The following is a 25,964-nucleotide window of genomic DNA, read 5'->3' as shown; positions in this document are numbered from 1 at the left end:
ATATACAGAGCATAAATCAATGTTACCTTAATAATAATAGCAATAAAATTACCTTGATGATGTGCAAGGAAGTCTGTTTTGTCCTGTTCTGTTTGCAATGTCATTAATGAAGAATTGGTTGTGGGGAATGCTTACTTCTTATACTTATACTCTGGACATTTAGGAACAAATGGCCATAGACTGTGCTGAAACCAAATATATCAAATACTCAGAGGCACTCAGCAGCCAGGCCCCATCTGCTGCTCAGTTTGCGCTCAGCTCCCCCTGCAGTTTCTGTCACTGTGTCACCCAGGGCACAGTAGTACACAGCCGAGTCTGACTCTTGCACTGAGGCTTTCCCCAAGTGGAAGGATTTGGAGTCTTTCTCGTAAGTGGCTTCAAAACCTTTGTTCATGCCCTTATCCTTGTCTCTCTGTGCTTTCAGTAGGAGCTGCAGACCTTCTCCAGGATATTGGACATACCAGAAGAGAACGGGGTATCCTGCAGCTGAAAAAGTACAGCTCACGTTCAGGGATTTCCTTGCTGAGAGTGTCACTTGGCCTTCCTGCTGGGTCACAGAGTCTCCATGTGTTTGTCCTGGGAAAAATAAAAGAGATTGTGTCATCTTAGACATAAAGCTCATGGATAAAATTATCATTCAAGATTTTGCTCACATAACAAAAGAAAAAATCCAAATTTTAGCAGGCATTTTACTTACCAAATATTAAGAGCACCACAGTCACTAAGCCTGGAGAAGAGTTCATCTCTAGAGTGTCACCCAAAGGTTCTTGATTCTTAACAAGAAGGGATGTTGAAGTCACAGTGAAATGATTAATGCAAGCCTGCATTTCACTCAGGAAATACGTGCGTGTTGAGATGTTGCACCCCCTGGTGGACAGAGTCTGAAATGGGATTTGAGTTTCCTGGACTCCCCCCAACGTCTTGACTTTATGGACCAGGCATATGTCAGTCTTTGGGTGGGTCTTAGAAATCTGAACACAGATTTTTTAAACTCTAAAGTCTATTTGTTCTTAGGACACTATGTGTCATGGAAATTCTTTAACAGAGCAGGGTATTCTGTAGCCTAGAAAATGTCGATTTTCTTCAGTATTTTAACACAATCTTTTTATTCTTGCATATTCCTTGTGAGCCAGCCTACAATCCAGTACAATGTTAGAAAAGCATACGGAGTTGGATACATAGGGAGTAAGAAAAAGTCAAGTCATTATTGAGTGATTTTGTGCTTGCAGCAATATACCCCAATATACAGAACAATGATGTTCATCATGTGCTACTACCGACCTAGCCACGTCCTGTCTGTGATGACGATCCCCTGCCATGCTTCCCACAGAAGGCAGAGGCACCAAGCAGAGCCTTGGGGGTTGGAACACCTCCCCTCAGTGTGTCTCTCACCCTGGGCTCACTCAGTGCACAGAAATACACTGCAGAGTCCGCCCAATGTGAGACTGAGATGACAAGGCTGATGGAATTGCTGGTCTTCTGGAAATCCAGTGAGGTGCAAACTTCTGTTACATTTTGCTGGTTATAAGAATCCTGGAAAATAACAAAGTTAAGTCTTGACGTCTGAACAGCTTGTTCCAGAGTAAACTATGAAGCACAGAACTGGTGTCATAAGTGAGTTCAGAGTCACACCCTCTTTCTCCTGCACTGCATTGCTGTTGGGTTTGAATCACCATCCAGGCAATTCTGCATCCTGGAGGGGAAAAGACAGAATTAGGGATTTAGGAATAAGTTATGTGGGATACCTTGCTACTCCTCCTTCGCAGGGTACCCACCAGACACACCTGCACCTCAGGTCCTCAGGTCATGGAGAGGGCACATCTAGAAACCTGAAGAGCAGCACGTTTCAGTTCTGCCACTAGACAGGAGGGAGCATGTTCTTCCCCAGTGTCGGGCTCTGCACTGTGAGTGAGGTGAGTCCACCAGGTGAGGGGAGATTTACTGGGTTTGTGCTGCTGCTGCTGCCCCAGAGCAGGGTCAGGGCTCTCCAGCAGGTTAGTGGGGGTCATGTTAGTTTCTCTGTGTGTGGAGTCTCTCCCAGCCCAGACTGCCTTGCATGAACCAACTCTTAAATTTATAGCAATTACATCTGATAATATAAAGATTTATTTATTTATTTATACAAGCACCGGGTACAGTCAGAAGCACAGGAGGGTGAGAGAATTTACCAGAGACAGAAGCAGGGAACAGAACCGATGAAACACACTGCTGAGGGGAGCAGCGGGCGAGGCAGGAGAGGTCTGCCGTGCTATGGAGGACTCTCGCCTGCGGCCGGGGATCGAACTGGCGCTACAGAGACTGCAGGCAGCTTCGCAGCCCAGTGCTCAACTGCTGTGCCACTAGGGAAGGCCCCTACATCTGATAATGTAGAAGTAAAATTTTACATTAAAGGAAGATTGATGTTTGGACCAACTGTTATGCTCAGTCATTGCATCTGTGATGAAACTGGGTGTGTGGTAATTATTTAAAAATGCTACATGTGATGGCTTATAGAAACAATGGAATGTGTATAATGCAAGTATCCTCACCTCTACGTGTGCTGATGTTCCATCTTAGGTAACAATAGGTCACCTATACTGAAATGGCAAAGATATTTGGGCTGATCCCTACAGTTTTTCCAACCACATCCTGATAAAACAGTATTCTCCCTCACTATCCTTACCTGTCCAATTACCCATGTTGGGCCAGACAACAGTGGGAAAATCTATGGTTTCCATTTGCTGAACCCTAGAGTGATGCCCTCAGACTGAGTCCAATCACAGAATTCCCCTTCTCTTCTCAGTTGAGGTTTATGGTTCATCTGTTCAGAATGGCCAGAATAGACTCCAGAGCTTGGCATTGGTTACCGAACCTTTGAATTTAAACTTTTTCCATTACCTCATTTGGGACCACAACGAACCTCTCCATTCTCTATGCTCAGTACTAAAGAGAGTCTATCCTTGGTGACTCCATACACCCACGCTGGTGACAACAGGTGACAACTGATCGTAGGGTTACTGGTTGTAATAAAACTTTCCCTATGTGTGAATACAGAAGCAGTCGTGCCTAGGGCTTTTACTCTGCCTTCTAGGGTCAAGAGAAGACCTCCCCAAGATTTTACTAAATTGTCCAGAGAGTAGGAAACAAATACCACCATGGCAAAGTTTAAAGCTTGAACATGCTGATCAGAGGGAACAAAGAACTGACTGCACAGACTCCTGAGCACTTTTTCTTCCCTGAATAAACTCTCACCTACGTGTGACAGAGCAGGTACATGGATAGTCACTGTGCTCCTGTTGACTTAAAAAATAACGCAGCTGGGGCCTCCCCAGTGGCACAGCAGTTGAGCGCTGGATTGCGAAGCTGCCTGCAGCCTCTGCAACGCCGGTTCAATCCCCGGCTGCCGGGCGAGGGTCCCACATGGCGCGCAGACCTCTCCTGCCGCCCGCTGCTCCCCTCAGCAGCGTACTTTGTCAGTCTGCCTGCTCTGCTCTCCGCTCTGACTCTCATGAATTCTCTCACCCTCTCGTGCTTCTGACTGTACCCAGTGCTTAAATAAATAAATCTTTTAAAAAAAATGATAATGCAGCTATATTCGATAGAAGCCATGCTTCTCTCTCACTCCATTGTCATTCAGTAGGAAGGCTCCAGAGAAGACCCCCTGCTTCCACTGGTGAGAGTTGCTAACTGAGGGAAGTAACAAGAGCCCCTTGGGTTTCTGGGCAACACACTGGCTTTTCTTCCTCAGCTGTTTTAAGTCTAAGTTAACCTAATGACGTTGCCTCCAAGAACAAACCAATTCACTAACAACAAACAACCACACCAAGGAGGCTCAAAACAATGTCACCTGGTCGTAGTAACTGCTAATTAAACCCATTCACAGGAAGAAAAGGATGCTCTTAAAAATAGCCTCACCTTAGCCAGGGGTAAAACAAGTAAGGAATTTTTTTATTTTTATGCAACTTCTTTCATTCCACTGATTTATCTGTAATACTAAAAGAAATAACTTTTTTTTGAAAAGAGGTTGTTGTTAGTCATGTTGACTCAGTCAAAGCATGAAGGCAGGGAGAGTGTAACTGGCTATATCTAAATTAACCTTGGTACAATGCTTTTGTTTTGCCTACTAATAAGATTTGAGTAAAGTGGCTGATAAATAAGCATAAAAAATTTACCTATATACCCCAGAAAGTAAGATTTCAATCATAATGTTAACAAAAAATTACAAGTCAAAGAATAAATTTAATTATCTTAAAGCTATAGAGCATTGTCAAGAAAGACAGATAAATAGAGAGAAATTGCACATTCTTTTTTTAAAAAGATTTTTATTTATTTATTTAAGCTTATAAGAACTGGAGTGTAGGCGGTGAGACAATTCACCAGAGACAGAGTGGGGAACAGAATAGGCAGATTTACTGAAATATCCTGCTAAGGGGTGCAGCAGGTGAGACAGGAGAGGTCTGCTGTGCCATGTGGGTTAGCTCCCTGGTAGGAGATCAAACTCTGCCCACCACAGTGCATGGTGATAACTTGATAGTGCTGAGATTTAACCCCTTGTGCACCAAGGAGGCCCAAAACAGTGCATTCTTAATCAAATATACACATGAGGGAATCTTGTTATTTATAAATTAATTTATAAATTCAATTCAATCATAAAACACAAATTAAAACTAAGCAAATTTTACCTTTGCTTCTTTCTTTAACAAATATCTACTGATAATCAACTATGTGAAAAAATTTGTACTAGGTATAACAAAGCAGTAAATAAAACACAGAACACCTTCTTCTAGATTCTATGAGATAGTACATGTACATGATACTGACAGAATTTTATAAAACAGAATAGATTTGTGTGTTTAATCTGAAAATCATGCTTTTTAATCACTATCTAATTTCCCTGTAATACACAAGCATTATATGCCATCACTGACTCCAAAGAAAAATCCACATCCCATTTTTCTCAACAAGAAAGTGGTCAGAACACAGGAAGGGCTGTCAAATGTTGCCATTGATATGGAGAAATAAATTAACATAAAACTGCAATTTATTAATGCCTCTCACAGAGGTATTAAAAAGAAAATGTTCCCCATGAAGAAATGGGGAACGCTCAATTCAAGATAAAATTTTAAGTGAAAAATAAATCATGTCTGATTTATAATAATTTGTAAAATGAGCAAACCAAATAGAAGAAATATTATCTTGTTCTAGAAATATCAGATTATATATTTCTTACATTATGCATACTTTATATGTGGCATGTAATGTCGTATAATCAGGAAACAAATGCTATTTTCAAACAATATTTTAAAAAGCCCATCCATAGTAAGAATTGGAATATTGCTACCAGGTAGTTCCTTGTAGGTGAGGAGTCTGAATAGCAAATGTAAATCATCTTTAAAATTTGAATTTCAAAATAAAGCATCATTATATCCCTATATGAATCCATAAAACAAAAGTGAGAGAACAAAATATTCTAACCCTTCTGGATCATTTTGAGACTAATCTAATTAAATGCTTTAACATCTAATACATCAGTTCCCACTGCAGACAGTATGACAAAGGCTGTGCTTAAGGGAAGGGCTGTGCCCAAGGGAAGGGGCTGCCAGGTGCAGGTTTCAGTACAGGCTGCAGGTGCCAGGGCAGCACTGTGTACTCGCTGCGCAGAAGTACACGGCAGAGTCTCCAGGCTGGGTGGCTGGGATGAGCAGGGAAAGATGTTTGGCAGTTTTGTTCAATGAGAGAGTGTATCTAGGTTCTTCACTAACATTCTTATTTGAACGAATGTCTATAATCAGCTGGAGACCTTTTCCAGGTTCTTGCTTATACCAAGGGAAGTAAGATGAGGCACTGTCTGAGTAAGTACAGTTGATGACAGCTCTGTCTCCCTCCGGGACGCTCAGGGTGAGAGGCTGCTGCTCCACTTTCTCCCCCTGGCTGAGCCCTAAGGAGAAAGCAAAGGTCAGAGAAAGGAGGAGTGTCAGATCATCACGCCCCAGGATTTTCTTTAACTAAAGAAATACTGAATAAAAGCAGTCTCTTCTTTGACTTCTAAAAAATATCTTCTATTAGGGTCTGCTTTCCCAAATACTTCAACTCACAGTTCCACTGCAGCCACAGCAACATGGTTACAGTTCCAATGGATGTCTTCATCCTTCTGGTTTAGGATCAATTGTGGACCTGCAATCTCCAGCCAACAGAGCTGCTTCTGTTCCCAAGTTACCACTGCTTCTCCTAACCATCATAGTGGGTGCTCACATGACCCACCCAGCCAATAAGAAAAAGACTGTTTCTGCAATACCCCACTCTCTCAGGACCCACCGAAATGAGGCCTCCCATGGTCCACATCAGCAGAGGGCACTGCCATCTAGTGGTGACATCCTCAGCAACTGAACTTGTGGTTAAAGGCTCCCTGTACCCAGGGTCTATGAAGGGCTAAGACCCATAAAGGCAGCAAAGTCACATAAATTAGGTCACAGATGGAGATTTAATGGACAGTAAGAATGTAGAGGTGAAGGTTATGTCTCCGTACACTACTGAGTCCTTGTGAATAACTTGAAAAGAGACAGATGCTGTTGGTGTTCATTCAATAATGGGCGTGGTTTCCATGTTTGAAATCAGGAGAACTCCAAGATTCACTCGTTAACAAAAAAATATAATGCCTTCCTGTTCAGTCTAACCAACCACTCTTGTTTGTCTGCTATGGAGAAAAAAAAATCTTTCTAAAAGGATCATATAAGCTAAAGATCAGGGTGAGTGAGAGAACATTACTTCAAATGCCTATTAGCTGTGGCTTTATTCCTCTAAAATGGTCCTGCCGTGCTATTTTCAGAGAATAGTCAATACCAACAGTCAAGTAGTGGAATCTTCCTTCATTAAATATAGTCAAATCTCAGTGATAAGGGAGCAAGGGCCAACTGTCATGAGTTTTCATATTTCCACTTTAAGAAATAGTTAACTCCAATTCAAAAAAAAAAAAAAGAAATAGTTAACTCATAGATTTGGTTGACTTGCAGTGTAATATCTGACATGCTTGAAGAAATCTTACCAATGCTATGTGCCTTATATCCTGCAAATTATTGAAAGACTTAAAAATCTAAGAAAACACTGAGTTGCAGATTCAGAAAACATAATTACATGTGAGTTTATTCTTAAGTTGATTTCATTGTCTGCATTGAAATGAATTTCATGTTCCAAAATGCAACTGCTGACTTACATCCTTAGTGAAATTTCTCCTATTAGCCAAGTCTTCCTGCATGCATTCCTGCTTTCCTGGCCGTTGCTGGCTCAGCTCTCATACTATATCACAGGGATTATAGTTAGCCATACCTATTTTTCACTTGAAAGTTGCTAAAAGAGTAGATTTTAAATATTCTCACCATAACAAAAGCAAAACTTGACAATAATGTCAACTGAAGAAAGTGTTGAGTAGCTACGCTATGATAAATATGTTGTAATATGTATGTGTAGCAAGTATCCCATTACACAATTAAAACTTCCCACTGTTATATGTCAATTATATTTCAGTAAAGGTAGGGGGAAAACAAAATTGTTTGTTTGTTCGTTTGTTTTGAAATGAATGGCATGTCCTAAATGCGATGACTGACTCACATCCTATGTGAAATATACTTTAAACTATGAGTCAAGTCTACTGGCAGGGATTCCTGTTGCCTTGGCCATTGCTGGCTCAGATTGCACAGGATATTCTTTTTCTCCCAAACTCTTATACATTGTTCTTCCCACAAAATATTGATAAAGTACTGCAGTCTTATTTAAATTTCAAGAATTATCTCTCTCTGCCAAAACTCCTTTGTCATGCACCTAAATGTCTGGGAATTTTCTGGTTACCTTGATGGGAATAAATCTAGTGAAACCTATATATTCTCCATGTCTGCCCGGGAGACAGTTCAAATAGGAAGCTTTTCATAAGACCTGATCATGGAAAATGATTCCTGGAAAACCAAAACTATCTCATTTCCAAAAATGGAAGTCACTTTCCGGTGGTGTACACTCCCTGGTCCCCTGGAATTCAAGAATAAATCTACTCTCTCTTCCACATCTCACACTATTAAAGATTTAAGAGGTGAAGATTATCAACTCTGTTTAAAACGTTTTTCACATATATAAAACTTCTCAATTCTGAGGATCTTCCATTTTCTCAGCAGCAAAGAATAAGATTTCCTATTGCACCCACATTCTGGCCCGCATTTGGTGTCATCAGTGCTCCAGATATCGGCCATTTTAATAAGGGTATAGGGATGTCTCACAGTTATTCAACTTAGTTTTTTTTTTTTAGTAGCCCCCATTTATTTTTTTTTAAATAATAATAATAAATTTTATTTTTATATTCCCCCATACAACTGCACATGCCCCATTCTGACCCCAATCCCTCCCCTCCCGGCCCCCACCCCCCAAAAAGTGTCTCTGGTTCATAGTTTTTTGTTGATTTTGATTTTCACTTTCTTATAGTTATTCATTTCCTGATCCCTTATTTAAGTTTTCTAGATTCCTGCTATGAGTGAGACCATCCGGTATTTTTCTTTTTCTTTTTGGCTTATTTCGCTGAGCATGATCCCTTCCAGCGCCATCCATGTTGCTGCAAATTGCATGTGTTTATCTTTTTTGAATGCTGAGTAATATTCCATGGTATATATGTACCACATCTTCTTGATCCAGTCATCTATTTTTGGGCATTTGGGTTGTTTCCAAGGCTTAGCTATTGTAAATAGTGCTGCTATAAACATAGGGGTGCAGGTGCTCTTTGGAATTGATGTTTCTGTGTCCTTTGGGTAAATACCCAGGAGTGGAATTGCTGGATCATATGGAAGCTCTATGGTTAGTAGGTCAAGAAATCTCCACACAGCTCTCCATAGTGGTTGGAACAGTTTGCACTCCCACCAACAGTGCAGAAGAGTTCCTTTTTCTCCACAACCTCGCCAACATTTGTTGTTGCTAGTTTTTTAAATATGTGCCATTCTCACTGGTGTAAGATGGTATCTCATGGTAGTTTTGATTTGCATTTCCCTGATTACAAGTGATGTTGTTCAACTTAGTTTTAAATGTAAATTTTTGTAGGAGCATTTTAATGTTGCCACCTTGATATATTCTGTAACTGGTGGATGTTGTGTAGGAAATTGGTAGTACCTCCATGATTCACATATGATTCAAAATGCATGGTTAAACAATCCCTAAATAGTTAAAAGGAAGATTATTTGTCAATTATCTTACATATCAATAATTAGTTGTTTGCTGAAACTTCATAGGCAAATAGTTTTATTTAAAACTACTACCTTCATATTTAATTTCTATTTCTAAGCCTGTGATTCTTTATGTTTGCAATGTTGCAGCAATTTTCAAAACTGGAATTTCTAAACTTTTTGAAGAAATCTAATGGTGGTTTGACTGCAGTGTCCATGTATACACCTTCGTTTTGTAATAATATACTAACTGAGGTCACTGCATCTCTTTGCTGCATGTCAGCGGCCCAGGTAGCCTGAGGATGCACAGGCACAGCAGGTAGTCCTGCCAGCTGCTCAGCTTACACTCTGCCAGCTGTGACCATGAACCCAAGCCTGCAGGTGTTTCCGTCCTGTGTCCTGCTGTCCATGTATCGTCTCTGCTTGCGCTCCATCTTCTGAAGCTTCACATATAAAACACAAGTACAAATATACAATGATTAAGAATTTCAATGCAGCAAGAGCAGAGCATTGCACAAATGGTGGTGTTCCTTCTGAGAGTGGGGCCCTGGGCAAATGCACAGCTCACCTGCTCAGAAAGCTGGTCCTGTTCCCAGCTTCCGTGGAGCCGGCCCATTTGTCTTCATCTTAATTTTTAGGTGCTGCTCCTTCTTTCCAAAGTCCTTCTATTACCCAAAGAGACACTGCAAGGTTAAAATTTCCTGGGAATTTTAATGATTTCACATACAGACTTACACTTTGGACATGATTGTCAGAAGACTTGGTCTATGGCTACAGCAAATGGGGATTTGTTTTAGGGTTGTCTTGGAGACTTTCTGCTCCCTTTTCCAGAACTATGAATGATATCACAAAATCATGGGTAATATATTTATTCAAAAGATGGGCAATGGATTTGAAAAGAATAGCATGGAAAGTTAAATGAGCTTTTCCTTACAATGTGCTAGTCAGAAATGACCAATTAGGGTATTTTTCTCAGGGATGCACGTAGACACATTGCACAAAACCATCAGTATAAACCTTGTGGATTTTGTGAAGACTCTTCTGTATCAGGTAGCTCAGGGTATAACCTTCATGATTAATAGTCATATCACCTCCAGCAAGTCACTTATGCTCTACTATCTTCACTTGATACTTCTGTAAAATAATATATAAAGGTACTTATTTACAGGGCATCACCAATACTCAAATAATAAGCTACCGAAACTGCCTCAGTAAAATTACTTTTATTACATTTATTACTTCCAGGAGCGAAAAGGCAGCATACAAACATGTAAAACAATTCACATGCTGTCCTTCCTTTTTCTTGAAAGTAGAACCATTTCCAACTAGCTGAAACACGTATTTATCTCTTTTCTACTGCTTAACCATCATATAGTCTTTAAGCTACAGTTTCAGAGTAATGTACACATCATTTCCATACTACCTCCCAGAGGGTCTGGTGGAACAGAACTGGCTATTCGCATCTTCATCAGTTGCCCTTATGGTCCTAAATTTCAGCATTTTTCCTACAAGGAATATCTGGAAGAAAATGACACAAAACGTGAAGGATCTAACCTGAAGAGAAAAAAAAAATGCAAAGAAGAATCTGAAACCTCATGTGCAAAAGCTACAGTGAGGCAACATGCAACCCCTCCCAGGAAGAGGTGGGGCTGGGCCCAGCTGCAGTTTGGGTAGAGGCTGCACATCACCCCAGAGCACTGTGCCTCCCCCGCACACAGGTAGGTGGCTGAGTCCTCCAGCTGGGAGCTCTCAATGTGCAGGGTGCTGTGCTGCTCCTTAAATCTCAGTGTGGTGGTTAACCTTCCCTCCTGCTTCGGAGTCTCTGAAGCTATGTACAACAGGGTGACCAGGCCGCCCCTGGGATTCTGTCGGAACCACTGCACTCTTGTCACTGTGGTAGAGAAGTTGCACTTCAGAGTGGAGCTGTTTCCCTCCGGGAGAGGCAGGGATGCAGGACTCTGCTCCACCTGCATCCCTCTCACCCCTGCATGGAGAGAGAAGAACAGACATTTGATCTCAAGGGCAGTCACTGATGCAGACTCCAAGCTTGTAAATTATCCCAAGAAATACCATGAGCATGGAAGACCTCTCGGAGCTCCTTGTCACCAATCCCTCCCCTCCCCATTGTCAGCTGGGGAGCTCTTCCCATACCTATCTGGGATGACCCCAACTCACAGCCAATCTGGACACACAGAAGCCCCAGCAGAGCACCCCACTGTCCCATGATTCGTGTCCTGTAGCTGGAGTGCCTTCACCCCTGCTCTGGGTGCCTTCACCCCTGCTCTAGATGCTGCCAAGATTGGGTTCAGGCATTCACAATCAACATGTTCCACCAGAATCACTGAGCACCAATCACATCTGAGCTCTGTCATCCCCTTAGCAGGAAACCCCACCTACAATGTCCCCAGGAGACTGCAAGGTAATCTCACCGAGTGTGGGAGCAAACAGTGCAGGGGGTTATATATGGGGTAACAAGGTGGTTTTATGTAAGAAAAGTGTATGGGTTAGTGTGTGAGGAAGAGAGGATCATACATCTTAAAATAATCTGTGCCTCACTGGGTAACTTTTGAATTGAAAAACAATGAAGCCTGAATCAGAGCCTGGGGAGAGATGCCTCATTTCCCAAATTGCTACTTTGGCCTAAATTCAGTTATATGAAAATTCTAACAGAAGGAGATTCTCTGATATGTTGCATTGTGTACTGAAGAAGAAAATATATTTTCAGAAAAGTTCTAGAAATCCAGGACATGTAGTTACCCTCTGCATAGAAAATGATTCCAACAAGTGTTGGTGAAAACTAAGATACGTCCACTCTAATTTCCCCTGCTCCTTCTCTGCTCCTCTCCATCCTGACCCACACAGCTGATTCTGGTCTGGGCACACACTGCTGTCAAACTCTAATCTTTTCATTAGTTCCTCCCATTTGTTATTTCATCTCTTCTTCTAGTGTCCTCAATAATCTTATTCCTTTCTGCCTGGAGGAGAAACACGAAAAAGTAGAATATTAGTAGTACTAGAATTATTTCCAAGGTCATGGATTTTGCATGTTTTGTCATAAAAATTTTTTTTAATTGAAAACAGCAAATGGAGTGGTGTTCTGTTGACCTCCAGGCTCATATGCCCCTAGGGTTCCTGTTCCTGTAGCTCAGCTCAGAGGGGAATCCTGAGCGCAGATTTATCCAGCATGGGCTCCAGCGTTATGAAGTATCTATAGAGTGGCAAAACCGAATAACAGAGGGGAACTTCACAGACATAGTGTCCCCCTCTTTCAGTCTTTGCCACATGTACTTTGATTGACTCACATGCTTTCTGCTGTCTTTTTTTCTTTTTTAAAAAAATATAACCATAATATGAATTTATTGGGGGGAATCTATATTATAATAATAAAAGCATTCTATTTAATAGACAACAAAAAGGAGAAGGTCATGAAACTCTTGGCAAAGTTTGGGATACTGGCAATGCAGTGTTTTGGGGCCTGGTCCAAAGAGATTCTGGTAGCTGTTGCTCTGTCAGGAGGGGAATTATCACTTTTCAGAGTGAGAGTCAATAGCAGCTCTCACCAAACATTAGAGACAACTTCAGGACTACAGGCATGGAGTCCATAATCATCTCAAATTTTCTCGAATTTGGTGTCTATATCTACAACTTTCCTGAGGCATATTACCAGGACCCCCTGTTCATTTTGACTTAGGCAGGCGTCTCTGCACAGTCACATTTTTATCTCTCCTTGCTTTTGGCAAGGTTATCATTGTCTTTGTAAACAAGTAGATGCTTTTTAGTGAAACTTCACTATCTCAACAGTCCCCACATTAACATCTGGGACCATCGGGAAGCCTTTGTCTTACAAGGTCTAGAGTGCCCCCTAGTGGGCTGAGACAATCAACAAAGAGTAGTTTGATGCACCAGCTCAGCAGCCCACTTACCCCATGTTTCCTGATAAGGGAAAATGCAGATGGTTGGAACAGAAACTACCTGATTGCTAACTTTAAAAGATTTAAAAGAACCAATTTCTACTTGTAAAATGTCATTTGAGGGAAAATGTACCTTCCTCTATTGGTGAACACTCAAGATGTTGCTTCCTTTATCTGTGAAATGTAACACTGCAATAAAACTTATTGAGTATTCTTTTTTATTAACAGGATTACATGTTTCTAGGAACAGAGAATAGGAAGAAGTGGGTGGATCATCCCTATGGATAGTAACTGAAAAACACTCCAGGCAGAGGGCAGGTCAGGGACAAAGACTCTGAGGAAGAAAGTTGTGAGTTCATGTCCTGATTATTGTGTTGGATGGACTTATTTAATCATTTTATTAAAGATCATTAGTACTGTAGCTCATCAGCTCATTTAATAAGCTCTCTCTGAAATTGCTGTCCTGATACCTAACTGATATGCAGTTTGCTTCAATTAGCCACAGAGGTAATTCTAGAGAGAGTAAAACAGTGAGAGAAAAAGTACACAAAAGGAGAAGGAATGGTGTATACAAGGGAAAGTGTATTATAAAACATTGGTGGTTAGGTGTATATGTGTATACATGTTGTATGAATGCATCTATATATTGCATACATGCATACACATACACACAGATACACATATACATATACACACATATATAGACACATATAATTTAAAAATACTTCTCCTTAGATCAAAAATTCACTATATTTTCTATTTTACCAGAGAGAAAAAGGAAATTTTTATCAATGCAACAGAACACAGACCACAAAAGGAAAAAAAAAGAGCATTTAGAGCAACAATAGAACATTAGCTTAAGTCCAAATATATCAATAATCAAAACATCTAGAAAAATTGTTGATTGAAGTGCAATTAAAGGTCTTGTTATATACTGCATAAGAAACAAACCTAGGAGAAAACAACCAAGAAAGAAAATCACCTAGGAGGGCTTTCTTCCTGCTGCAAAGCACAAAGCCCCTTCACTTGCCCTCTAAACCTCTCACACCCACACTGGAAAGGTCCCAAAGAAATGCCAGTTTGCTAAATGACCAGTAAGAGAGCTCAAGAGAACAAAATTTTGTGAACTAAAATAACTCCAGGGCCTCCCTGGTGGCGCAGGCATTTGAGCGCTGCACTGTGAAGCTGTTCGCAGCCTCTGCAGTGCCGATTTGTTCCCGGCCAGCCAGCGAGAATCCCACATGGCGGGGCAGACCTCTCCTGTCTCGCCTGCTGCTCCCCTCAGCAGTGTATTTCTTCAGTCTGCCTGTTCTGTTCCCTGTTCTGTCTGTGGTGAATCCTCTCACCCTCCCAAGCATCTGGCCTGTACCCTGGTTCTTGTATAAAAATAAATAAATCTTTTAAAATTAATTAATTAATTAATTAACTCCAGTTAAGGTGACAAGTATAAAATACAAAAAAAAAAAAAAAAACAGAGGTTAAAAAATAGTATTCAAGTAAAAAAGTGAAAATGGAGAAAAGGATGAAACAGCAAGAACAAAGTAAGGTTTACAGAAAAGAGTGATGCCAAAGTTAAGGAAATTCCATCTCAATATAGCATTGCATTTTTTAAAAAATCTGAGAGTTCATAACAACTTTTACATTTTAATCAATGCTCCTCTCAACCTCCATTCTTTTACAGTTTGGATTTCTTCATGAACTATTAATAAAATTAAATTTCTAATTATTGAAAAACAGTAACAGAAGGTAAGAAACTTTCATCATCAAAATTATATGTAACTACTCAATATAAGAAGTCAGTGGAGAGTTCAATCAGCTTTGGAGTCATCAATATAATGTAAAATAGTTTAAACATTTTAGCAATCTGTCATATATATATATGTGTGTGTTAGTGCAATGTTTCATTAAAAAAAGTATTCCTTTGTCATCAATATTTACATCAGGTTATATATGAATACACATTTAATATTCTTCTAACAACCTTGTTAATGTGCAATATAGAATTTGTTAATGTGTAATATGCATTTGATGCTTAATAATAAAAGAGTGGAATTTTCTTCATAATCACCAAATAAGCATTTCAATATTTTAACATTCTTTTATAGCAAAGGGCCTCTAAATCTTAAACTTATAAATCTCTGTAATTTTATCAATGCAAAGATTACAGTAAAATGGATTGTAGATCCTTGGAATTTTCAGCAACACATACCTACAAATTTTTCAGAGTAACCATATATCATTTACTGAAAATGTACAGATCAAAGTGTTAGGATGTACAATTCACATTAAAACTTTTCAACACAGACCATTAGATGTTGTATATGTTTGCAGCTAGATTTAACTTCAGTTCTAAGAAAAGTCAGTTACTGTTGTCAAAAAAACAAATTCCAGTGGTGGTCTTCTAGACTTGTAATAGAAGACCATGATAGAAAACAATTGGGCTCCCCACAACTTGATCAATAACTGAAAATTTGCTTAATAGAGAAGGGATATCAAGAGTTCAGGTTTTTATTGGCAAAACTGGTGGCATATTAAATAGCATAGTGATGTTAGAAATGCATTTTTTAATAAAAGTATTAAAGATAGCTATGTTAGTTAAAATTTGTAGAGACGGTCATGAATGTCTGTATAAGTTGATGTCCCAAGGAATGCTCAGGCAGCTGACAAACATCATTTGAGTGTGTGTCAGCATGGGTATTCCTAGTGCAGATTAGTGTTTTAATCACAAGACTGATTCATCCTTATCAATGTGGGTGGATATCATCCCATCCTATAATGTCAAAAAGGCAAAGGGTGAACTTTCTTTGCTGAAAGTGAGATTCCCATCATATCCTGCCTTCAAACATTGCCACTCATAGTTCTCAGACCTTTGGACTCAAACTGAATTATACCACTATCCATCAAGACATTAACTCTTTTCTGTACACATACCTACCTACATATATACACACATATATACATATAAAATGAAATTTACTACAAGAATTCACTCATGTATAAATGGAGGACAAGAAGTACTACTTGCAATCTGAAAAAGAAAGGAAATTGGTGGTGTAATTCAATCTGAGTACAAGAAACTATAATGATTATAAATATATATGTATCCAATATCAGAACACCTATTACAGATAAAAAAACATTAACAGAACTGACAGAAGAAATATTGATAGAAAGCAATACAATCAATGTAGGAAACTTCTATACACCAATTTCACTAATGTACAGAACATCCCAACAGAAGACCAATAAAGAAACACATCACATGTAGAACACTGTAGACCAAATGGACTTAACAAACTTAAAAAGAACATTGCAACCAATCACAGCAGAACACACATTGTTTTCAAACACACACAAATCTTTTTCCACAATCGACCACATGTTAGGTCACAAAACCTTAATTAATTTAAGAAGATTGGCATCATACCAACTATGTTTTCTCCACAGAGGGGTGAAACTAGAAAAAATAGAAGAAACTCTAGAAAATTCACAAATATGTGGAAATCATACAACACAATCTTGAACAACCAATGAATCACAGAAGAAATTGAGAAGAAAATAGGAAAATGTCTGAGACCCTATGAAAATGAAAACTCAACATACCATTTCTATTAAGTATAGCAAATACAGTACTAGAAGGAAAGTTGACAGTGATAAACACTTACACTAAAAAAGGATCCCCAATAACAACCTTATTAACACCTCAAGAAACTACAAATAGAACAAACTAACCCTAAAAATTGGAAAGGGAGGGTAAAAAATAATAGAGTAGAAAATAGTAAAACAATGGAAAAATCATGAACTAAGGCTTGTTTTTGAAAAGTAAACAGAAGAAAGCTTTGTGACATTGATTTGGTGATGAATGTGGACATGGCACCATACACACAGAAAAGGAGCAAAATTAACATGTTGGGACTATATCAAACTACAAAATTCTGCACTGCCAAGCAAACAATCCACAACATTGAAAGTCAACCTACAGAATAGAAGAACAAATTGCAAATCCATACATGGAAAGGGGTGATATCAAAATAAGCTTCTAAGGAATCACTATAATACAAAAAAAAAAAACACCTAATGAACAGAGAGAGAGAGAGAGAGAGATGAAGGAACAGAAAAGACAACTGCACAAAGAAGACATACAAAAATACTGAGTATGTGAAAAATGCTCAATATCATTAACCACAGGGAAAACTCACAGCTGTCAGAATGACCATTATCAAAAACACAAAAGACAACAAGTATTGTCTTTGTCACAGAAACTCTCTCACTTGAGTGTTTATTGTTAGAAAGACAACTGATCTATGTAACTGGTCAGGCCATATTCATGACTTAGACAAGAGGCCATTCCTCAATTATGATTTTGATTCCTTCACTTCAACTTGAATATCAGCCCAAGTCCAACATCAGATTGACCGAAGAAAGAAACAAGGAAAAATGATACTCTTTTCAATGTTCAGATCACACAAGATTCTATTCTTTCTCCTTCCTGTCTTCACCTTCTTTCTTAATTAAGAACCTGAATCTTTGGGACTTATCCCACCTTCATCACTCCTACCATAATCTTTCAGAAAGGCATTATGTAGATGCCACCTTCTCTGCTACACTTTACCTCTCTAAAAGTATGACAAGACACATCAATGTCTTCCATGTTTGCCTGGAACAAGATGTGGGGGCTGGACTTTGACTGCAAGATGTGCAAGAGACCACCTCATTGTCTGTGAGGTTTTCCCTTCAAATTACCTTGACTCTGTGAGGAACTCTGTTTGCTCTGGTTCTGTTGGCAATTTAATTAATGAAGAGCTGGGTGTGGGGAAGGCTTCCTTCTTGTTCTTATGCTCTGGACTTTTGTATGATTTGTGAATTAACCACAGACTGGGAGACAAAAGATCAGACTGTGCTGGAACCACAGTGGATCAGATACTCAGAGGAACTCAGCTGTCAGGCCCCTTCTGCTGCTCAGTTTGCGCTCAGCTCCCCCTGCAGTTTCTGTCACTGTGTCACGCAGGGCACAGTAGTACACAGCCGAGTCTGACTCTTGCACTGAGGCTTTCTCCAAGTGGAAGGATTTGGAGTCTCTCTTGTAAGTGGCTTCAAAACCTTTGCCCGTGACCTTCTTGTTGTCTGTCTCGGCTTTCAGTAGGACCTGCAGACCTTCTCCAGGATATTGGACATACCAGAAGAGAGCGGGGTATCCTGCGGCTGAAAAAGTACAGCTCACATTCAGGGAGTTCCCTTCTGAGAGTGTCACTTGGCCTTCCTGCTGGGTCACAGAGTCTCCATGTGTTTGTCCTGGGAAAAATAAAAGAGATTGTGTCATCTTGGACATAAGGCTCTTGGACAAAATTATCATTCAAGATTTTGCTCACATAACAAAAGAAAAAATCCAAATTTTAGCAGGCATTTTACTTACCAAATAGCAAGAGCACCACAGTCACTAAGCCTGGAGAAGAGTTCATCTCTAGAGTGTCACCCAAAGGTTCTTGATTCTCAGCAAGAAGGGATGTTGAAGTCACAGCGAAATTAGAAATGCAAGCCTGCATCTCACTCAGGAAATATGTGTGAGAAACTGCACCCCCTGGTGGACAGCGTCTGTAAGAAGGGACTTGTGTTTCCTGCCTACTTCCAAGTCCTGACTTTATTGATCAGGCCATTTCAGTTTTTGGGTGGGGCTTAGAAAACTGAATAACAACTAAACATCACTAACCATCAGGGAAAGACAAATTAAACTTTGAATGAGATGCCAGCTAAAACCCATTAAGATGCCAAAAGAACAAGAAAAACCCTCCAAAAATGAAAAAAAAAAAGTGATGGCAAAAATTGGCCCCTTGTGATGGTCTCACTCATAGCAGGAATCTAGAAAACTTAAATAAGGGACCAGAAAAATGAATATAAGAAAGTGAAAATCAAAATCAACAAAAAAACTATGAACCAGAGACACTTTTTGGGGGGTGGGGGGGCGGGAGGGGAAGGATTGGGGTCAGAATGGGGCGTTTGCAATTGTATGGGGGAATATAAAAATAAAATTTAATATTTAAAAAAAAAAATAAATAAATAAAAAAAAAAAAATAAAAAAAAAAAAATTGGCCCCTTGTGCACGGTTCATTAGGACTTAAAGTGGCAGCCACTGTATAAAAAAGAATGGTTGTTGGTCAAAAATTAAAGACAGAATTGCCAGATGAACCAGCAGTTCCATTTGTGGGTATAAACCCTCCAAATTGAAGTACTATGGGTATTTACTCAAAATAGTGAGAAATGTGTATGCCCATGTTTACAACATTACTAATCAAAACTGAAAAAAAGGGCCTCCCCTGGTGGCGCAGACGTTTGAGCTCCCCACTGTGAATCTGTCCACAGCCTCTGCAGCGCAGGTTCAAAACCTGCCGGCCGGTGAGAATCCCACATGGCGAAGCAGACCTCCCCTGGCTCGCCGCTGCTCCCCTCAGCAGTGTATTTCATCAGTCTACCTGTTCTGTTCCCCACTCTGTCTCTGGTGAATCCTCTCACCCTTCCGTGCGTCTGGCCTATATCCCGGTTCTTGTATAAATAAATCTTTAAAAAAAATGCCAAAATAAAGATGGAAGCAACTTAAGTGTCATTCAACAAATTAATGAATCCACAAAGGTGGTACTACATATAGTTGACTACTACCCAGCATTTTAAAGGCATAAATTCTTACAACATGGATGAAACTTGAGAACATAATACTATATCATAGCATAGATGTAAACATACAATAAAATTTCTGTTTTTCTCCTATTAATCACCAAATGCAAAGATTTTTATGTGGCTGTCCTTGTTCTTGAATCTTTGATCAAAATTCTTATGTGTATAATCAAACTAATGATTTAGGGATGAGAATGTTATTGATGACTGGTAATTCTGGACATGGTCTCTAAACCTGAGAGGGATTTTCTTAGAGTGAGTGTTTTCCATCTCACCTTATACCTGTGCCACCACAGCCTGAGGTAAGTCCTGTCTGTGATGAGAGTCCCCTGCCATGGTTTGCACAGAAGGCAGAGACACCAAGCAGAGCCTGTGGGGTTAGGTACATGCCCCCACTCCAACCTGTCTCTCACTCTGGGCCCACTCAGTGCACAGAAATACACTGAAGAATCCTCCAAATGTGAGTCTGAGATCACAAGATTGTAGGATTTGCTTGTCTTCTGGAAATTCAATGAGGAGCCTCATGTTGCATTTTGCTGGTTTTAAGAACCCTGGTGAATAAAGAAAATCATATCCCAATGCCTGGACAGCTTGTTCTAGAGTAAACTATGACTCACAAAACTGGTGTCATAGGTGAGCTCAAGGTCATGGCCTCTTTCTCCTGCACTAGCATTGCCAATGGGTTTGAGTCACCATCTGGGCAATTCTGCATCCTGGAGGGAAAAAGACAGGAGTCAGGAATTTAAGAGTAAGTAATGTGGGACACCTTGCTACTCCTCCTTCCCAACATACCCACCAGACAAACCTGCACCCCAGGTGCTCTAGTCACAGAGGGGGCACATTCCCACACTGGGCCACCCCTACCTAGCCACAGAGCCATCAAGGCCACATCTAGAAGCAACACATTTCAGTTTCCCCACCAGACATCCTGCATCCTTGGTTATGTTCTTCCTCACTGTCAGGCTCTACACTGTGAGGTGAGCCTGTGAAGGTGGATTTACTGTGTTTGTGCTGCTGCTGCCCCAGAGCAGGATCAGGCCTCTCCTGGGGCAGGTTAGTGGGGGTCAAGTCAGTTTCTCTATATGTGGAGTCTCCCCCAACCCAGATTTTAATATTTTACATGTAAAAATATATATGTGATATTCTTATAAAAACAAAAACATGAAAGAACAAATCAAGGATTATAAGGAATTAGGGTAGAGATGGGAGAAGTTATGGCTAAAAATACAGAACAAGGGAGTTCTTGGAGTCAGGGAAAATGTTATGTGTCATGAGTGTGATGGCACCTGATGTACCACATACTTTAAATATATAATACACATTTAAATATATAATATTTTAATATTTAAAATTCACAGATAAAATGACACAGTCATTTTTATATGATTCTGTAACAAACAGTAACAGAACTGAAAAATACAATGCTTGATGTGATTTCTATATTTTGACTGAACTCCACCATAGGCATTTATTATTTTCTCAACTTAGAGAAGAAAAGCACCAGCATTGCCAACTGACATAAAGAAAATGACTTTTTATACATATAAAATCACATTCTGAGCCTGGAAATAGTGAATTTTCCTCATTTGGAAAATCATAGATAAATATGTGATTACGACAACAATCCCGAGAGAGGAAATTAATCCTCATGCAATTATATGCACACACTTTCAGAGGGCGGCAGCGGGAGATTGGGTGAGAAAACAAGAAAGCCACCTGGAGACTGGGGCTGCGGCAACCAAGAAATGGCAGCAGCCGCCAGAGCAGGAGGAGCAAGGAAAGGGCTCTCCCTAGAGTTCCCTCGGGCCAGCCCTGCTGACACCCTGATTTCAGCCCAGTGAAAATAATATCAATTTCAGACTCCAGAATCGTAACAGAACAAAACTCCTCTTGCTTTAACCCCGCCATGTTTGTGGTAAATTGTCCAGACAGTGAAAACAGATAAAACAACCAGGGTGAGGGTTTAAGGCTTGAATGTGCAGGATCTGAGGGAACAAAACCCTGACTGCAACCTCCCTGGCACTTTCTCGTCCTTGGACAAGCTCTCACTAAGCGTGACAGAGCAGGCACGCCCCTCGTCACTGCACCCTCTTTTTTTTTTTAATTTATTTTTTATTGTGAACATTTTTTTACATCATTGTTCATTTTTAAACAATATTTGCTTTCCCCTACCCCTCAGGTGTAGTCCCTATAGGTTTTCCTTTACCAATGCACCTGTGCACCATCACCTCAGTCCCCTGTGCGCCTCTCTCCCTCCCTCTGATCCCTCTCCCTCCTCCTCCCCTGCAGGATGTCTCTGATTTATAATTGCCCGTTTTGCTTTGTTGTGTTTTGTACTGTTATTATTTTTTTACACTGATGTTTTATTTGGTTCCCCTATTTAATCATGGAAATGCAAATTAAAACCACATGGAGATACCACCTTATACCAGTAAGAATGGCACATGTCAAAAAAACAAGCAACAACAAATGTTGGTGAGGTTGTGGAGAAAAAGGAACTCTCCTGCATTGCTGGTGGGAGTGCAAACTGATCCAACCACTATGGAAAGCTATCTGGAGGTTCCTCAGTCTACTAAAAATGGAGCTACCATATGACCCAGCAATTCCACTCCTAGGGATCTACCCAAAGGACAAAAAAACATTGATTCAAGAGAACACCCGTACACCTATGTTTATTGCAGCCCTATTTACAATAGGTAAAACCTGGAAACAACCCAAATGCCCAAAAATAGATGAGTGGATCAAGAAGATGTGGCATATATACACAATGGGATATTATTCAGCCATCAAAAAAAAAAAAAAATAAACTCATGCCATTTGCAGCAACGTAGATGGAATTAGAAAGAAGGAATTATGCTCAGTGAAATAAGCCAGAAGGAAAATGCACCCTCTCTTCTTGACTTAAAAAAAAAAAAAGCCAGTTAAATAAGATAGAACCAGGCTCCTCTCTCACTTCATGATCATTCGGTAGGAAGTCTCCAGAGAAGACCCCCTGCTTCCACTGGTCAGAACGAGTTGTTAACTGAGGGGACTAGCAAGAGCCCCTTGGGCTGCTGGGCCACACACTGGCTTTTTTTCCTCAGCTGTTTTAAGTCTAATTTAACCAAATGACAGTCCCTCCAAGAACAAACCAGTCAACTGGTAACTAACAGCCACACAGCGACTAGAGGTGTCACCTGGTTATAGTAACTGATAATTATATCCACCCAGAGGAAGGAAAGGAAGATCTTAACAATAGCCTCACCCTGGGTAGGGGTAAAACAAGTAAAGAGTTGTTATTTTTTTATTTTTATGCAACTTCTTTCATTACACTGATTTTTCTATAATACTTAAAGAAATAACTTTTTTTTAAAAAAAGGTGTGGTTAGTCATGTTAACTCAAAGCAGGAAGGCAGGGAGAGTGTAACTGCTATATCTAAATTGACCTTGGTATAATGCTTTTGTTCGACCTACTAGTAAGATTTGAGTAAGGTGCTGATAAATATGCATAAAAAATGTACCTATATACTCCAGAAAGATTTCAATCATAATGTTAACAAAAATTACAAGTCTAGGAATAAATTTAATTACCGTAAAGCTACAGAGCTTTATCAAGAAAGGCAGATAAATGAAGAGAAACAGTACATTTTTAACCAAATATACACGAGGGAATTTTGTTATTTACAAATCAATTTATAAATTAAATTCAATCATAAAACACAAATTAAAACTATGAATAAAGAACAAAATTTACCTTTCTCTCTTTCTGTAACAAATATTTACTGTTAATCAACTGTGTGGAAAACTGTACTAGCTACCACAGACAAAGCAGTAAATAAAACACAGAACACCTTCTTCTAGATTTTATGAGATAGTACATGCACACGATCCTGACAGAATTTTATAAAACAGAATAGATTTGTACATTTAATCTAAAGTTCATACTTTTCAATCACTTTTTAATTTCTCTGTAAGACACACTATATGCCATCGTTGACTCCAAAGAAAAATCCACATCCCTTTTTCTCAACAAGAAAGTGGTCAGAACATAGGAAGGGCTGTCAAATATTACCATTGATATAGAGAAATAAGTTAACATAAAACTACAATTTATTTAAATCTCTCACAGAGGTGGGGCCTCCCCAGTGGCGCAAGGGGTTGAGCACAACACTATGAGGCAATCCGAGGCCTCTGCAGCACGAGTTCGATCCCCGCTGGCCAGGGAGCGACCCACATGGCATAGCAGACCTCTCCTGTCTTGCCTGCTGCTCCCCTCAGCAGTGTATTTCACTCAGTCTGCCTGTTCTGTTTCTCACTCTGTCTCTGGTGAGTCCTCTCACCCCCCGCATCTCTGGCCTGTGCCCCAGCTCTTTTATGCATAAATAAATTTAAAAAAAATTCTCTCACAGAGGTATTAAAAAGAAAATGTTTGGGGAGATAAGGAAATGGGTAATGCTCAATTCAATATATAATTTTAAGTGAAAAAATCTTGTCTGATTTATAATAATTTGTAAAATGAGCATGAAGTGGAAAATGTCAGGCTGACCTGTTGATGAGCTGGAGTTTGGACAGAGCCTATATACTGAAAGTTTCAGGGAACAACTCATAAGCGCTCTCAAGGGTACTCACCTGATTCATGCATCCCAGCTGACTGTACCCCTTGCTTTAGACAATAAATATTCTGTAGCCTAATTGCTCAGAGTTGGTAAAAGCCCTCCAGCATAAATAAAGAACTTCCCTTCTCCTCTCTGAGTGCTGCCTGATTACCTGGCAGAATCCTGCCGTAACAAACAAACCAAATAGAAGAAATATTATCTTGTTCTAGAAATATCAGTTTATATATATTTTTTACATTATAAATGTTTTCTATATGTGGCATGTAATGGTTTATAATCAAGAAATAGATGCTGTTTTCAAAGAATGTTTAAAATCCTGTCCATAATAAGAATTGGAATATTGCTACCAAATAGTTATAGGTGAGGAGTCTGAATAGCCAATATAAAATTATCTTTAAAGACTGAATTTCAAAATAAGGCAACACTAAATCCCTACAAGAATCCACTCACAAAAATAAGTGAACAAAATATTCTAATCCTTCTGGATCATTTTGAGCCTAACCTTATTATATGCTTTAACTTTATTACATGTCTAATAGGCTAGTTTCCACTGCAGACAGTATGACAAAGGCTATGCTTGAGGGAAGGGCTGTGCCCAAGGGAAGGGGCTGCCAGGTGCAGGTTTCAGTACAGGCTGCAGGTGTTGGGGCAACACTGCGCACTTGCTGCGCAGAAGTACACGGCAGAGTCTCCAGGCTGGGTGGCTCTGATGTGCAAGGAAAGATGTTTGGCGGTTTTGTTCAATGAGACAGTGTGTCTAGGTCCTTGGTTATCATCCTTATTTGAACAAATGTCTATAATGAACTGGAGACCTTTTCCAGGTTCTTGCTTATACCAAGGGAAGTAAGATGAGGCACTGTCTGAGTAAGTACAGTTGATGACAGCTCTGTCTCCCTCCGGGACGCTCAGGGTGGAAGGCTGCTCCACTTTTTCCTCCTGGCTGAGCCCTAAAGAGAAAGAAAAGGTCAGAGAAAGGAGAGATCATCACGCCCCAGGATTTTCTTTAACTAAAGAAATACTGAATAAAAGCAGTCTCTTCTTTGACTTCTAAAAAATATCTTCTATTAGGGTCTGCTTTCCCAAATTCTTCAACTCACAGTTCCACTGCAGCCACAGCAACATGGTTACAGTTCCAATGGATGTCTTCATCCTTCTGGTTTAGGATCAGTAGTGGACCTGCAATCTCCAGCCAACAGCTGCTTCTGTTCCCAAGTTACCACTGCTTCTCCTAACCATCATAGTGGGTGCTCACATGGTCCACCCAGCCAATAAGAAAAAGACTGTTTCTGCAATACCCCACTCTCTCAGGACCCACCGAAATGAGGCCTCCCGTGGTCCACATCAGCAGAGGGGCACTGCCATCTAGTGGTGACATCCTCAGTGACAGAACTTGTGGTTAAAGGCTCCCTGTACCCAGGGTCTATGAAGGGCTAAGACCCATAAAGGCAACAAAGTCACAAAAATTAGGTCACAGATGGAGATTTAATGCACAGTAAGAATGTAAAGGTGAAGGTTTATATCTCTGTACACTACTGAGTCCTTGTGAATTAGTTGGAAAGAGATGGATGCTGTTGGTGTTTATTCAATGATGGGTGTGGTTTCCATGTTTGAAATCAGGAAAG

At 39.9% G+C, this 25,964-nt stretch overlaps 4 gene segments (V, D, J or C); all 4 read right to left on the bottom strand.

Annotated features, from left to right (window-relative positions):
* Positions 1-208: 208 nt before the first annotated feature.
* LOC119238024 (T cell receptor alpha variable 9-2-like) lies at positions 209-773 on the bottom strand. The segment is given in 2 exon segments: positions 209-576; positions 698-773. Coding segments are annotated over 2 exon segments (414 nt in total).
* A 4,818-nt stretch (positions 774-5,591) lies between these two features.
* LOC119238023 (T cell receptor alpha variable 13-1-like) lies at positions 5,592-6,126 on the bottom strand. The segment is given in 2 exon segments: positions 5,592-5,917; positions 6,075-6,126. Coding segments are annotated over 2 exon segments (378 nt in total).
* Positions 6,127-18,005: 11,879 nt separating this feature from the next.
* LOC119238022 (T cell receptor alpha variable 9-2-like) lies at positions 18,006-18,552 on the bottom strand. The segment is given in 2 exon segments: positions 18,006-18,373; positions 18,495-18,552. Coding segments are annotated over 2 exon segments (414 nt in total).
* A 6,414-nt stretch (positions 18,553-24,966) lies between these two features.
* LOC119238021 (T cell receptor alpha variable 13-1-like) lies at positions 24,967-25,491 on the bottom strand. The segment is given in 2 exon segments: positions 24,967-25,289; positions 25,440-25,491. Coding segments are annotated over 2 exon segments (375 nt in total).
* Positions 25,492-25,964: the final 473 nt, after the last annotated feature.

Source organism: Talpa occidentalis, unplaced genomic scaffold (assembly GCF_014898055.3).
Source record: "Talpa occidentalis isolate TD23 unplaced genomic scaffold, MPIMG_talOcc4v2.1 talOcc4.11, whole genome shotgun sequence".
Lineage (NCBI taxonomy): Eukaryota > Metazoa > Chordata > Mammalia > Eulipotyphla > Talpidae > Talpa > Talpa occidentalis.
This window is presented reverse-complemented; position numbering and strand designations above follow the sequence as displayed.